Source organism: Schistocerca americana, chromosome 5, assembly GCF_021461395.2.
Source record: "Schistocerca americana isolate TAMUIC-IGC-003095 chromosome 5, iqSchAmer2.1, whole genome shotgun sequence".
NCBI classification, from domain to species: Eukaryota; Metazoa; Arthropoda; class Insecta; order Orthoptera; family Acrididae; genus Schistocerca; species Schistocerca americana.
In genome coordinates, this window is record NC_060123.1 from 65,512,991 (window position 1) to 65,526,311 (window position 13,321).

General features: G+C 37.6%; 1 protein-coding gene across 5 annotated transcripts in view; it reads left to right on the forward strand.

Moving 5' to 3' along the window:
* The window catches only part of LOC124615485 (alpha-N-acetylglucosaminidase), a 372,979-nt gene that overhangs the window by 197,623 nt on the left and 162,035 nt on the right, over nucleotides 1–13,321 (forward strand). For 3 of the 5 annotated variants that reach the window (XM_047143421.1, XM_047143420.1, XM_047143419.1), the window contains exon 12: nucleotides 3,825–3,897. In XM_047143421.1, coding sequence (XP_046999377.1) covers nucleotides 3,825–3,897 — 73 coding nt within the window. Of the gene's footprint in view, nucleotides 1–3,824; nucleotides 3,898–4,112; nucleotides 4,200–13,321 lie in introns of all 5 variants that reach the window. The other 2 variants (XM_047143422.1, XM_047143418.1) reach the window with 1 other exon arrangement.

Consider the following 13,321-nt stretch of genomic DNA (forward strand, 5'->3'; position numbering starts at 1 on the left):
ACGATCACATACTTAATGGTATGTTGGTCCATCTCTGGAATGCAATACAGCAGCAATTCTGTGTGGCATGGATTTGAGAAGTCCTTGATAGTGGCACCAGGTCACCAGATGTCTGTGCACAGGTCTTGCAATTCTTGTAAATACTGGGATGGTGGTTTGCGGGCGTGGATCTGGCTCCAAGTGGCGTCTCAGATGTGTTCTGTCAGCTTCAGATCGGGCAATTTGGTGACTAAAAACATCAATGTGATTTCACTGTCATGCTGCTCAGGCTACAGTGCACGATTTTGGCCTTGTGGCACTGACTGTTAACCTGCTACAAGATACTGTTGCCATCAGGGAAGATATCATAGCTGTAGCAATGCAAGTGGTCTGCAATAATGTTCATGTAGTTCACAGTTATCATGGTACATTCAGTTACTACCACAGGTTCCACGGAAGCCCAGATGAATGTCCTGCATAGTGTGATACAGCCTCCAGCAGCCTGCGTATTAGGCGCAGTCTGTGTTTCGAGCAGCTGTTGGCCAGGATGATGCCCCTACTCATGGTTTGACTACACTTCAACCACTTCCCATAGGTGCTCATGACAGTAGCATGTGAACAGAAATGTGAAATGTGTAATGTGTTTTATTCATCTCATAACATTCAAAATTCCAGAACATAAGTCTGATGTACAGGAGACATGTCAAGGTTACAATTCACTTATTTGAAATTTTGTCACACTTACAACACTACTTATTGAGGAATTTATAGAAGGTTCTTTCTAACACTATTTCATAATTTACATCCATTATAACTAGCATAAATTTTTAATCCATTTTAGGGATCCAGCTCAGAGAACCACTTCGTCCCTCAGAAAACTTCCACTGAGTAGTAGCACCTTTCAATTAGAAAGCTTAAAATTTTTAGCTTCATATTCATTGTGTCAGACACTTTTATTTTCTTGTGAGTTTTATATCATGTTGTATGAGTGTTCAAAATGTTGTTTTTAATAGATCAGCTCTGCTGTGTAGGAAAAGAAACACCTCAAAGATGTGTAAAGAGGGAACAGTTAATGTTTTTAGGTCTTTGATGTGTTGCCCTGGATATTTACAAATGATTATTTTTTGCAACTTTAAAATTCTTGTAACATTTCCTGAGCTTCCCCAAAAAATTGTGCCATATCTGACAACAGATTCAAAGTAGCAATAGTATGCTAATTTCCTGGTGTCCATATGAGTGGCACTGGCTAAAATTTCCATTGTAAATGCAAGTCTGTTTGATTTATTTGCTAGATATTCTATATGTGAACTCCAACTAAAATTTCTGTCTAAGTTTATTCCAGAGAATCTGACTGAGTCAAGTTCTCCCATTTTTTGATTATTGTGAGTAATACAGATTTCTTCAGTGTTTGATTGATTAGTTTTAAAACTCATCATATGAGTTTTTGAGATGTTTAGCCTTAAGCCATTTAGGTTGAACCATGTTTCCAAGTTACTTAAAGTGTTCATGACACTCTGTGGTATATTGTCAGAAGTTTTGTTTTTGATTAGTGCAGAAGTATCATCTGCAAACAAGGTTACATGAGTATTTATATTAAGAGGCAAGTCATTTACGTAGAACAGGAATAGAATTGGTCCAAGAATTGAGCCTTGAGGAACACCTCGTGACGCAGTTTTTCACTCTGAGAAGTAATCTGCTCCATTTGATGTACTTATTACCCTTTGTTTCCTCTTCATGAGATATGATTCAAACCATTTCAAAGCAATATCTCTTATTCCATACCTGTTGAGTTTACAGAGTCAGATGGTTTTGTAAGATCACAGAATATTCCTGCAACTTTAGCTTTCCTATCTAGCCATGAAGTAATTTTTCCAACAAACTCATTTATTTCATCAACTGTGTTTTTACCTGGTTGGAAGTCAGATTGGTTACTTGAAATGATACCATACTGTGTGATGAAGCTTTGTTTCTGTAGAGCTGCAATGTTTTCAAATATTTTTGATATGATTGGGAATATAGAAATGGGAAGATAATTTCTCATGTAATCTTTTGAACCTTTTTTAAACTATGGTTTTACTTCTGCATATTTCAAGACGATTACAGACGTAACCTTCCTCGAACAATTTGTTTATTATGAGAGAGAGAGGATGAGCTATTATGTTGTAAACTTTTTTAATTGCTTTGGTGGGTATCCCATCCAAGCCTGCAGGGTATTTGTTTTTTAAGGAGAGTATGACATTGTCAACAAATGTTTTTGAGACACTGTTGAATTTTTTAAGACATTAACTAATATTGCCTTTCAACCCAAAACTATTTACTTTCTGCTCACTTTGCTACATCTAAATCAGATTTTGATACACTTATGAAGTACTCATTGAAGCACTCAGGTATTTGAGCTGGATTTACAACAGATTTTTCCTTAAGTTTGTTATTTGAAACGTCTTGCCTGTAATTTTTGACATCTGATTCAGACTTAACTACAGACCAGACTGCCCTTGTTTTATGTATTTATTTTGTGCTAGAATGATTTTACCATTTGCCATCTGTTTTGAAGCTTTCACAACTTTTTTAAAAATAGTTTTATAGTTCCTAACATATTTTACAGAATCAGAATCTTTGTTGCACTTCAGCTGATTGTTGTAGCTTCCTTTTCCTCTCACTGGAAATTCTTATTCCTGGTGTTATCCATCATATCTTACTTGATCTTTTATTGCAATATGATCTTGGTGGGAAAGATTCATTAAATACTCCAAAGAAAAATGTTTAACAATTTACTAAAGTTTCCAGTTGTTTAATCACCATCCCCGAGAGACTATTTAACTTTGCTTAGTGTCTCATAGAATATTTTAATATATTTGTTTTACTGAAACTTATTTTAATGTAAGTTTTTTTTGCATTTTGTTTATCATGTTTTGGCAGTGAGACAGACAAGGCTTAGTGATCAGAAAGTCTGAGTCTAGACAGAGTTTACATACATTTGCGATGTATTACTTTGTTACAGTGTTATCAGTGCATGCCGCAGAGTGAATATTTTCTCGGGTTAACTCCAAAAAATTTAGTTTAAAAGCAGACGTTTTAACTGAACCAATAAATTTTGTCGATTCTTTATTGCCATTTGGAATGTTTATATTAAAATCGGCTCCTGTTACCATTTATTTCTTCTGTCTGTTTTGTTTCGTTTATGTAGCAAGCACTGGAATTTAGAGAGAAATGGTGTGACTAAAACCCTTTCTGGAATTCTGTAAATCAAAATGACTAATTTGTTAAGGTCTTTAGGCTCTATGCAACAGTGAAAAGCTTCACTGTTTCTGAGATGCCTGCTCCAAGGTTCTCCGCCATAACAGTATGTCCTTTCTCAAAGTTGCTTAGGCCAGTGAATTTTGCCTTTTGGAACCCATATCATCCCTAGAAAGATTCCCTCACTCTTCTCACCCCTGCTTATAACCTTTCCTTATCATTTCACATGCATGAAGCTGCACCAGGTGGTATTCAGCATCACGGTGGGCAGTGGTCATAATAGTTTGGCTCACTGTGTGTGTGTGTGTGTGTGTGTGTGTGTGTGTGTGTGTGTGTGTGTGTGTGTGTGGGCGCGCGTGCGTGCGCACGTGTGTGCGTAAGTAATCTGATGATGATGATAAAATTACAATGGATTTTGGATTTTTTTTACCACCAAGAAGGTTATTACTTGATTTAAGAATGTGTAAAAGGACATCTTGCTTGAAGAGTTATTCTGAAATCCAACTTGTGATTGACTCGGTATTTTTGTGTTCAGTTCTGGCAGTATATGTAATTATGAAGTATTCTGCACATGGTTTTCTTATATTTTCTGTATATTCTTCTTGTAGGTTTTCTCAGTATGCAACTAGACGCTATGGTGCGTACAATGAAAATGCTGATGAAGCTTGGCAGCTGCTAAAGGTGAGGGAAGTCAGTAATTCAGCTAGACAAATGTATCTGCCATCCATTGTGTGTAGAATTTACCTATTTCATACTAGCAGTATGAACTCAGGTTTCTGTCAGCAACTTTTTTTGATTTCCTAATATTTATACAGAATTAAGAATATAATAATACATACAGAAAATAGACTGATGTTATGCAGGTTAATGAGCTATTTATGTATTTTTCATGTTAGTCCAGTGTGTACAGCTTCAGAGGCTCCCAGCGTGTCAGAGGAAAATATATAATCTGTCGCCGACCAAGTCTGAAACTTAAATCATTGGTAAACTATAATTTCAATAGTGCATGTTTGTATGGACCTAATGTGAGCAATGGCTTGTAATATATAATTCAGCAGAAAGTGGCTTTATAATAGTATATTTTTGGGCAGCTGTGTGCATGCTGTAGTGAGTCCTCCACTTGTATGAATATTTCAAAATTTCTCAGACTGAGTGATCAGAAGTAAGTACCCAAATTCCCACTAATGACTTAAGATTTTCATAGCAGCCATATTCTTGTTATTGAGGGTGAGATTCATCTGCTGGAAAAATTCAACAACTCATACCACTTGTTTACTTGAAGTTATTAAATTCTCTGCTATTCTTGTGTCAGATGAGAAACTTGTCAGTGTGATGCTTGACACACCTCTTCTCTGGATTCTTGATATAAAGTAACTTTGTTCCCTAAGAAATATGCTATATTTTTTTAGCTAAAAGATACTTTCTCTACTGTGTGAACTATAGACCCTGGACATTGTCATGCATTTTCCAGGACACACGAATCATAATTGTTGGGGAACAGTGTCTAAAAGCTACTACTCTTTTTTTTTTTTTCTGAAACAACGTTGCTGTTGCTGTCTAAAATCTGAAGACTGATTTGGTACAGCCCTCCACAATAATATACCGCTCTATCAAGTGCCAGCCACTTCATCTCTGCATAACTTCCGCAACCTACATCAATTTAAACCTGCTTACTGTAGTCGAGATAAGGTCTCTTTCTACTGTGTTTGTCTTCTAATTTTCTCTCCTTTACCAACTTTGAGATTCCTTGATAGCTCAGTAAAAACAATGTTATCACCATCAAAATACTTCTGATTGTATATAGTACGAGTGTGATTCAAAAGAAAACCTAAAGAGTTCTATAAAATTTTGAAAAGTTGTGTGATGGAGTTGGTAGGTAGCAGTAGTGTTCCCTGAGGTGTTCCTTGAGGTTCGGAAAGTGACAGACACTTGGCAGAGTGATGCAGAAGAAGGCAGCAGCATCTTCAAGAAGATTGCCGCCCTGCTGTCAACATGCGCCACAGTCGACCAGTGATCTGCGATGCGTTTTTTTATAATAAAGGTGTCAAAGTAATCTAATTCATTGCAGAATGACAGTGTGCTACTGTGATTCATATTTCTCGTTGCAGCAAGTGACTGCTTCACAGCCTGTGCTCTCTGGATCCCTCTTACCAACACCAGCTTTTCTGAATTGCACTGGTAGGAGCTCTCCTTGCAGTACAACCTATGGCCCCGTAACCTCCTGGCCTCAACCTTTGTTAGTCATTGTCTTTCACCCGCCTACCGCCTTCTCCATTCCCATTCCAGCACTACACTCCCTTTATTCCACCAATGCACTCACAGTCCATTTACTTCCGTCCCCCTCCGTCCAACGTCAGAACTGCACCTAGCTGCCTGACCCACTCTCCACCTTACCCCTGTATGCTCCCAGAAGCAGCACTTTACGGTCCTCCACCACTACCCTTTTATCCCTCCCCCTTACTACCCCGGCCTCCTCCTTACTCCCACCCCCAGATTGCTTCTCCTGCTGCTCGCACTGTGACCTCGTCAGCCAGAGACAGTGGTCATACGTGTGTGAGTTACTTTTGTGTGTGTGTGTGTGTGTGTGTGTGTGTGTGTGTGTGTGTGTGTGTGTGTGTGTGTGTATTTATTGTGTCTAATTTGGAACCAGACCTTTTAGCCGAAAGCTTACTTGTTTAACAGTCTTTTTGTTGTGCCTATCTGTGACTCAACATCTCCGCTATATGGTGAGTCGCAATCTGTCCTCCGCTATATGGTGAGTAAGAATCTGTCCTTTTCATAATATTGCCATCTATTCTCCTTCAGTATCGTGTGTGAGTTACTTTTGTGTGTGTGTGTGTATTTTGTCTAATTTGGAAGAAGGCCTTTTAGCCGAAAGTTTACTTGTTTAACAGTCTTTCTGTCATGCCTATCTGTGACTCAACATCTCCGCTATATGGTGAGTCGCAATCTGTCCTTTTCATAATATTGCCATATATTCTCCCTCACTATTTTCAACAGTCTGATAAAAGTGGAGTGACATTTTGATTCCGCTCCTGCAGAAATCACATGTTTCTGAGGTGAAAAACTTGTCGAGCCATGTTCAGATGGCATTTTCATTCAGAAAGCAAGTTCCTTGAATGTTGTTTGATAGAGAGCAGAAAAGGTGAAAATCTGAGTGGGGAAGATCAGATGAATAAAGTGTGTGTGGAATGACTTGCCAACCCAACTCTTGTATATTGTATTTTGTCAGTCTAGCTAACTGCAGGTGGGCCTTAGCACATGGTAACATCATTTCACACAGTCTTCCTGGTCATTGTTCTTGGACTGTGTCTGCAAGATATCTCAGTTGTTGACAATAAATTTCGGCAGTTGATGGTTACATCACAGGGAGGCAATTCGTAGTACACCACAATGGTGCTGTACCACCAGATGCATAATGTTATCTTGTGGATGTGTGCAGGTCTTTGTACAGGGAGTTGATGCTTTGTTTGGGCTCAGCGATTCTTTTCGTTTCCTTATTTTAGCTTAAAGACACCATTTCTCATCACGAGTAGCAATACAGACTAGGAATGATCAGTGCTATTCACAAGCAATTTGATGATGAGCAAGCAGAGATACATATGTGGCTACCCACTGATTTTTGTGATTTTGGCTTGGAGCATGCAGTGCCCATGCATTCAATATTGCAACCTTCCACATTGCTTGCAAATGTCACACAATGGAATTATCACAGTTCAACACATTTTCTCGAGCACAGCTGACATGGATAATTATGGATTAATGCGTTTAAGTGACCTTCATTACACCCCGAAGGCCTTCCTGAATGTGAATGTGAGGGGTCATGAATGTCAAAAGATCCTCCTTAAAATAAGAAACCCATTTTCTTGCCATACTCTGTCCAGTGGTGTTATCCCCAAACATGGCACAAATGTTTCTGGCTGCCTCTGCTGCTGCCACCCTTCTATTGAACTCATACAGAAGAATATGTTGGAAATGTTTTGATTTCTCCACTTGTTGTCATGGTTTTCAGTCCAGAGACTGGTTTGATGCAGCTCTCCATGCTATTCTATCCTGTGCAAGCCTCTTCATCTCCGAATAACTACTGCAACCTACATCCTTCTGAATCTGCTTAGTGTATTAATCTCTTGGTCTCCCTCTATGATTTTTACCCTCCATGCTTCCCTCCAATACTAAATTCGTGATCCCTTAATGCCTCCATACAAGTACTTTCAGAAAAGACTTCGTGACACTTAAATCCATACCCGATGTTAACAAATTTCTCTTTTTCAGAAACACTTTCCTTGCCGTATCCAGTCTACATTTTGTATCCTCTCCACTTCAACCATCGTCAGTTATTTTGCTCCCCAAATAGCAAAACTCATTTACTACTTTAAGTGTCTCATTTCCTAATCTAATTCCCTCCGCATCACCTGACTCAATTCGACTACATTCCATTATCCTCATTTTCCTTTTGTTGATGTTCATCTTATATCCTTCTTTCAAGATACTGCCCATTCCGTTCAGCTGCTGTTCCAGGTCCTTTGCTCTCTCTGACAGAATTAAATGTCGTCGGTAAACCTCAGAGGTTTTATTGCTTCTCCAAGGATTTTAATTCCTAGTCCAATGTTTTCTTTTGTTTTCTTTACTGCTTGCTCAATATACAGATTGAATAACATTGGGGACAGGCTGCAACCCTGTCTCACTCCCTTCTCAACCACTGCCTCCCTTTTGTGCCCCTCAACTATTATAACTGTGGTAGGTGGTGGTAAGTTTAGGGTTACCAGTTTTATCTAATGGAAATTTAGGACACATTGGTGAAAAAACGTAGGACATTTGTCAAAAATGTAGGACATTATTGCTCAATGAAAAAAATTGTTTTAATTTCAAATTTAAATGCTATTTATAATATCCACAGGCATATACATTAATTTTTGTAAAATCTGACTCATACAATGTTAAATATGATAATCAACAGCAGCCAGTTATATTTCTCTGAAGAAGTAACCCTGTGCAAAACATTTAGTTTGTTTGAAATATAATCAAAAAATTCCAAACAACTGAAGTTTTTAAAATTATACTTTACAAAAACGATACCTTTGACTGAATCAACAGATGATCTGTTCCTTTCATCTGTCCACTGTGCTGTTAAGAGTGAAAATACTCTTTCAACATTAACATTATGTGCAGGAATAGTAAAAAAATACTGAATTAGTTTCAACAGTTCAGAATGGCAGTCCTCATGCTTGCTACCACTAAAATATCTAATCCACTTATCATTACAGGGCAATTTCTCAAGTTCAGAGCTATGATGCTGCAAAAACTGGTTCACATTACATATCTCATCACAACATTTGACATCATCTATTACAATTCCTTTATCACTCACGAGCTGTATACACTTTTGTACATCATCCATGCATACTTTATCATTTAAATTTAACCACCTAAAACAACCGAGTTCTGAAAAGGACACACACCATTTACCTAAATAGCCCAGACATTCGCCATACAATGAAACCGCCTCCTGCTCAAAATTGTCAGCTTCTTTATCAAGGCCCTCCTCCCTAGCACGTATCAAGACTTTTTCATCTTTAGTGACATGAAATTACTCTCTAATGTATTCTTGAGAAGACAACACACATTATCTAAAATGTGACCATCTCAACAATGGATGTTTGTTCACTTTCAAGTTGTTGTATCCAATGGTGGAACACAGACATCAATGATTGTAAGTGATATAAATGAGCCTTACTCAAACTGTTTCAAAGAAAATCTTTAGAACTTAGGAGCATTGGGTATAGACAAAAAGTAAGATTTTAAAGCCTCATACATTTCAATTATTCTGTCAAGTGCAGGGAACAGAGATAACCACCTGGTTTTACTGTGACTAAGAAGCTTTTTGTAACTAATTTCTACAAACTCACAATAATGCTTGAGTTCCTGTGTACTTACTGTATTGTAGAAAAGTAAGTGTACAGCTTGAAAACAATACACTATAAATCTACACTTAAAATATCTGACCCATGCTGAATGGCATTGTTAAGAATGTGAGCTGGGCAACCCACTCCAACTAAATTTTCATTACTATAGGACTATAGTTTGGTGAATACATTTTTGCCCTCTGGTCGACTTATAACACCAAAATTTGTTATCGTATTGTCAGCACCAAATGCAACACATTTCTTTTCTATTCCTACCCCTACTAAAGTGTCTTGAACATTTGATGATATTGTTTCTGCACTTTCATTTTATGTAGTTTTAATTTCGATTACCTGTGTCTGCATACTGTCAGCTTTAAGGTCAAAATATTGTATTAAAATAGGGAATACTTTCTGGGAACCATGATTACTGCTGTCGGTACTAACCCCCAAAAAAGAAATTTCTTTTAGACGTTGTATCACCACGTCAACAGAATGTGGTGCAAGGACTTTATTAATAATCACTTTGGTCATTGTTCTTGCGCACGAAACTTTCTTTGCAATTTGAGAATTGCTGTGTAGTTTTGTGTTTAGCTTCATCATGCACTCCACGGATTTGTATGATGCTTGGTGATTAACAACATGAAATGCAAGTGTTGCTTCTGCAGCGCTAAAATGATATGCTGACTGTGTGGGCTGAGCAAAGGAAGCAAAGAAACCTTTAATATCTGAAGTACTGGCAGAATTTTGAGATGTTTTATGTTTCTTGGAAGACAGGTGTACTTCCAAATCTTGTGCACCTACAAGAGAAACGTTTCCGTCTTAATATATTTGCATTTTCGTTTCAGCATTTCGGCTTGTAAAAAAGTACTGTGAATTAACTGTTGACTTTCCTCAATCTTAATCTTCAATAACCAAACTGCAAATGGAAGAGAGAGAAAATCAAGTCATTGGTTCTTCACATCTGTATTATGATTTGATGTCTCAATTTCCCGCCATTCATCGCACCGTTACCAACATCTGCACGGCACGCAGGCACCGCCGACACCAAAGTCCATATTAACCCAGAGTTCAAATGCTGTGTAGCCACATCTATTGTTCTTTATTACTATGGAATGTATATGCTGTATCACTGTAGCTGTGTTGCCATACCAACTTGCAGTTGCTGCTAATAACCAATTATTCGTTTCTATTTTCACAGATGCCAGATCATTTCTAATGAGCACTGTTTATTTCTGAAAATGTAGGATATTAGAGACTTTTCAAAAATTCCCACCAGATGACGGACAAATGATTAAAATGTAGGGCATGTCCGGGAATTACCAGGCATCTGGTAACCCTAGGTAAGTTCCTGTGGGACTCTTATAACTGCCATCTGGTTTCTATACAAATTGTAGATAGCCTTTTGCTCCCTGTATTTTACACCTGCCACCTTCAGAATTTGAAAGAGTGTATTCCAGTCAACATTGTCAAAAGCTATCTCTAAGTCTAGAAAATGCTAGAAATGTAGGTTTGCCTTTCCTTAACCCATCTTCTAATGTAAGTCTACGGAATCCAAAGTGATCTTCCTCGAGGTCGGCTTGTACCAGTTTTTCCATTCGTCTGTAAAGAATTCGTTTTAGTATTTTTCAACCATGACTCATTAAACTGATGGTTTGTTAATTTTACCACCTGTCAACACCTGCTCTGTTTGGGATTGGAATTATTATATTCTTCTTGAAGTCTGAGGATACTTCACCCGTCTCATACATGTTGTTCACCAGATGGGAGAGTTTTGGCATGGCTGGCTCTCCAAGGCTATCAGTTGTTCTAATGGAATGTTGTCTACTCCCAGAACCTTGTTTCGACTTAGATCTTACAGTGCTCTGTCAAATTATTCACTCCTTTCAGTGCTCTGTCAATTTCTTCTCTCAGTATCACATCTTCCATCTCGTCTTCATCTATGTCCTCTTCAATTTCCATAACAATGCCCTCAAGTACATCTCCCCTGTATAGACCCTTTATATTCTCCTTCCATCTTTCTGCTTTCCCTTCTTTGCTTAGAAATGGGTTTCCATCTGAGCTCATGATATTCATGCAGTTGGTTCTCTTTTCTCCAAAGGTCTCGTTAATTTCCCTGTAGGCAGTATATATGCTTCTACATCCTTATATTTCTCCTATAGCCATTTCTGCTTAGCCATTTTGCACTTCCTGTTGATCTCATTTTTGAGACGTTTGTATTCCTTTTCGTCTGCTTCATTTACTGCATTTTTATATTTTCTCCTTTCATCAATTAAATTCACTATTTATTCTGTTACCCAAGGATTTCTACAAGCCCTCGTTTTTTTAGCTACTTGATCCTCTGCTGCCTCAGAGCTACCCATTCTTCTTCTACTGTATTTGTTTCTGCTATTCTTGTCAGTCGTTCCCTACTGCTCTCTCTGAAACTGTCTACAACCCGTGGTTCTTTCAGTTTATCGAGGTTCCATCTCCTTAAGTTCCTACCTTTCTGCAGTTTCTTTAGTTTTAATCTACAGTTCATAACCAATAAATTATCATCAGAATCCACACCTGCTCCAGGAAATGTCTTACAATTTAAAACGTGGTTCCTAAATTTCTGTCTTACCATAATATAATCTATCTGAAACCTTCCATTGTCTCCAGGCCTCTTCCACACATGCAACCTTCTTTCATGATTCTTAAACCAAGTGTTAGCTATGATTAAGTTATGCTCTGTGCAGAATTCTGTCAGGTGGCTTCCTCTTTCATTCCTTACCCCAAGTCCATATTCATTTACTACTTTTCCTTCTCCTACTATCAAATTCCAGTCCCCCATCACTATTAAATTTTTGTCTCCCTTAACTATCTGAATAATTTCCTTTATCACATTATACATTTCTTCATCTTGTCATCATCTGCGAAGCTAGTTGGCATATAGACTCGTACTACTGTGGTAGGCATAGGCTTTGTGTCTGTTTTTGCTACAATAATGTGTCCACTATGATGTTCATAGTAGCTTACCCGAGTTACTATTTTTTTATTCAGTATTAAACCTACTTCATCTAGCACTCCATTTTTTAGTGTTCACAGCTCCACTCACTATCTTCAAAGACAAAATGATAGTAAGTAAACTCAAGTAGCAACAGTGAACTACAAATAAAAAATGGCAATCAATAAATAACTCCAAAGCAACCAGAAAACACACATGCAAAACAAAAATGCTATGAACTTATGCACAAACCTAATGATAGAAGTGATGTGATAACCATAAGAGTTATGTATTGGTAGAAAGGGCAGTTAACAATTCAAATATATAGTAATGATTGGGAAACTCACAGAGGATTCTTTATCAAGGAAGATACAGCAGCACAGTAAAAGAAAGACACAAAGAAAAAAATATAGCATAGCATCTGTTTACCTTGTAGCAAGGAAAATATCAACTGTTCTAGTTTATCAGTCAAGTCAAATGCTGCTACTATTATTACTTTTTTTGGTCTTGAATTTTTGTGTGCCTCTAGCATCTTGTTAATTTCCACCTCATTATGCCCAGCTTTGCCTCTCTCTTAACTTGTGCGAGTGTACCGTATTTATCCGATTATAAAACAAGGTTTTTCCCACATTTATCATTAGAAAAATATGGGGCCGTCTTTTATTTGCAGATCAAACTATTGCTGCTGAGATCAACATTTGTACATTGTTCAGTAGATTAATATAGGGGTTGTCTTATATTTACAGATGAAGGTTTGGCTTTTAAGTTTCCTACAAATTTACTTTGAACAATCCTGGAGAGTAGGGCATATCAGACAATACTTGCAATCAAATAGGCTCGAGATCTTTGAAAGCACTGAAGTGGTCGATACAATATCAACATTGCTTGAACAGTTGTATGATATTTGACTTGCGGCACTAGTGGAAGGGTTAAGTGAGGAACTATGAACTAACTGCTACAATAGTCTAATGTTCTGCGTAAAAATTGACAATTTCATGAAAGATAGGAGAAAATAACATTAAATTATATCAACTTCCAAACTTTTGTTGTATTTGAACAAGTTTGCAGTAAAACTTATCGTGCGTGTATCAATACTGTATACATATATTTATGCTGCATCCAGAGGCGTAAAACTTGTCCTTCAGAAACCAGTACTGGATTCTGAGCCCTAAGTCAGTATTTTATTTGGTTGTGGGAAACTAATGACTTGCCAAGTTGGTTTGCAAATGAGAAAATC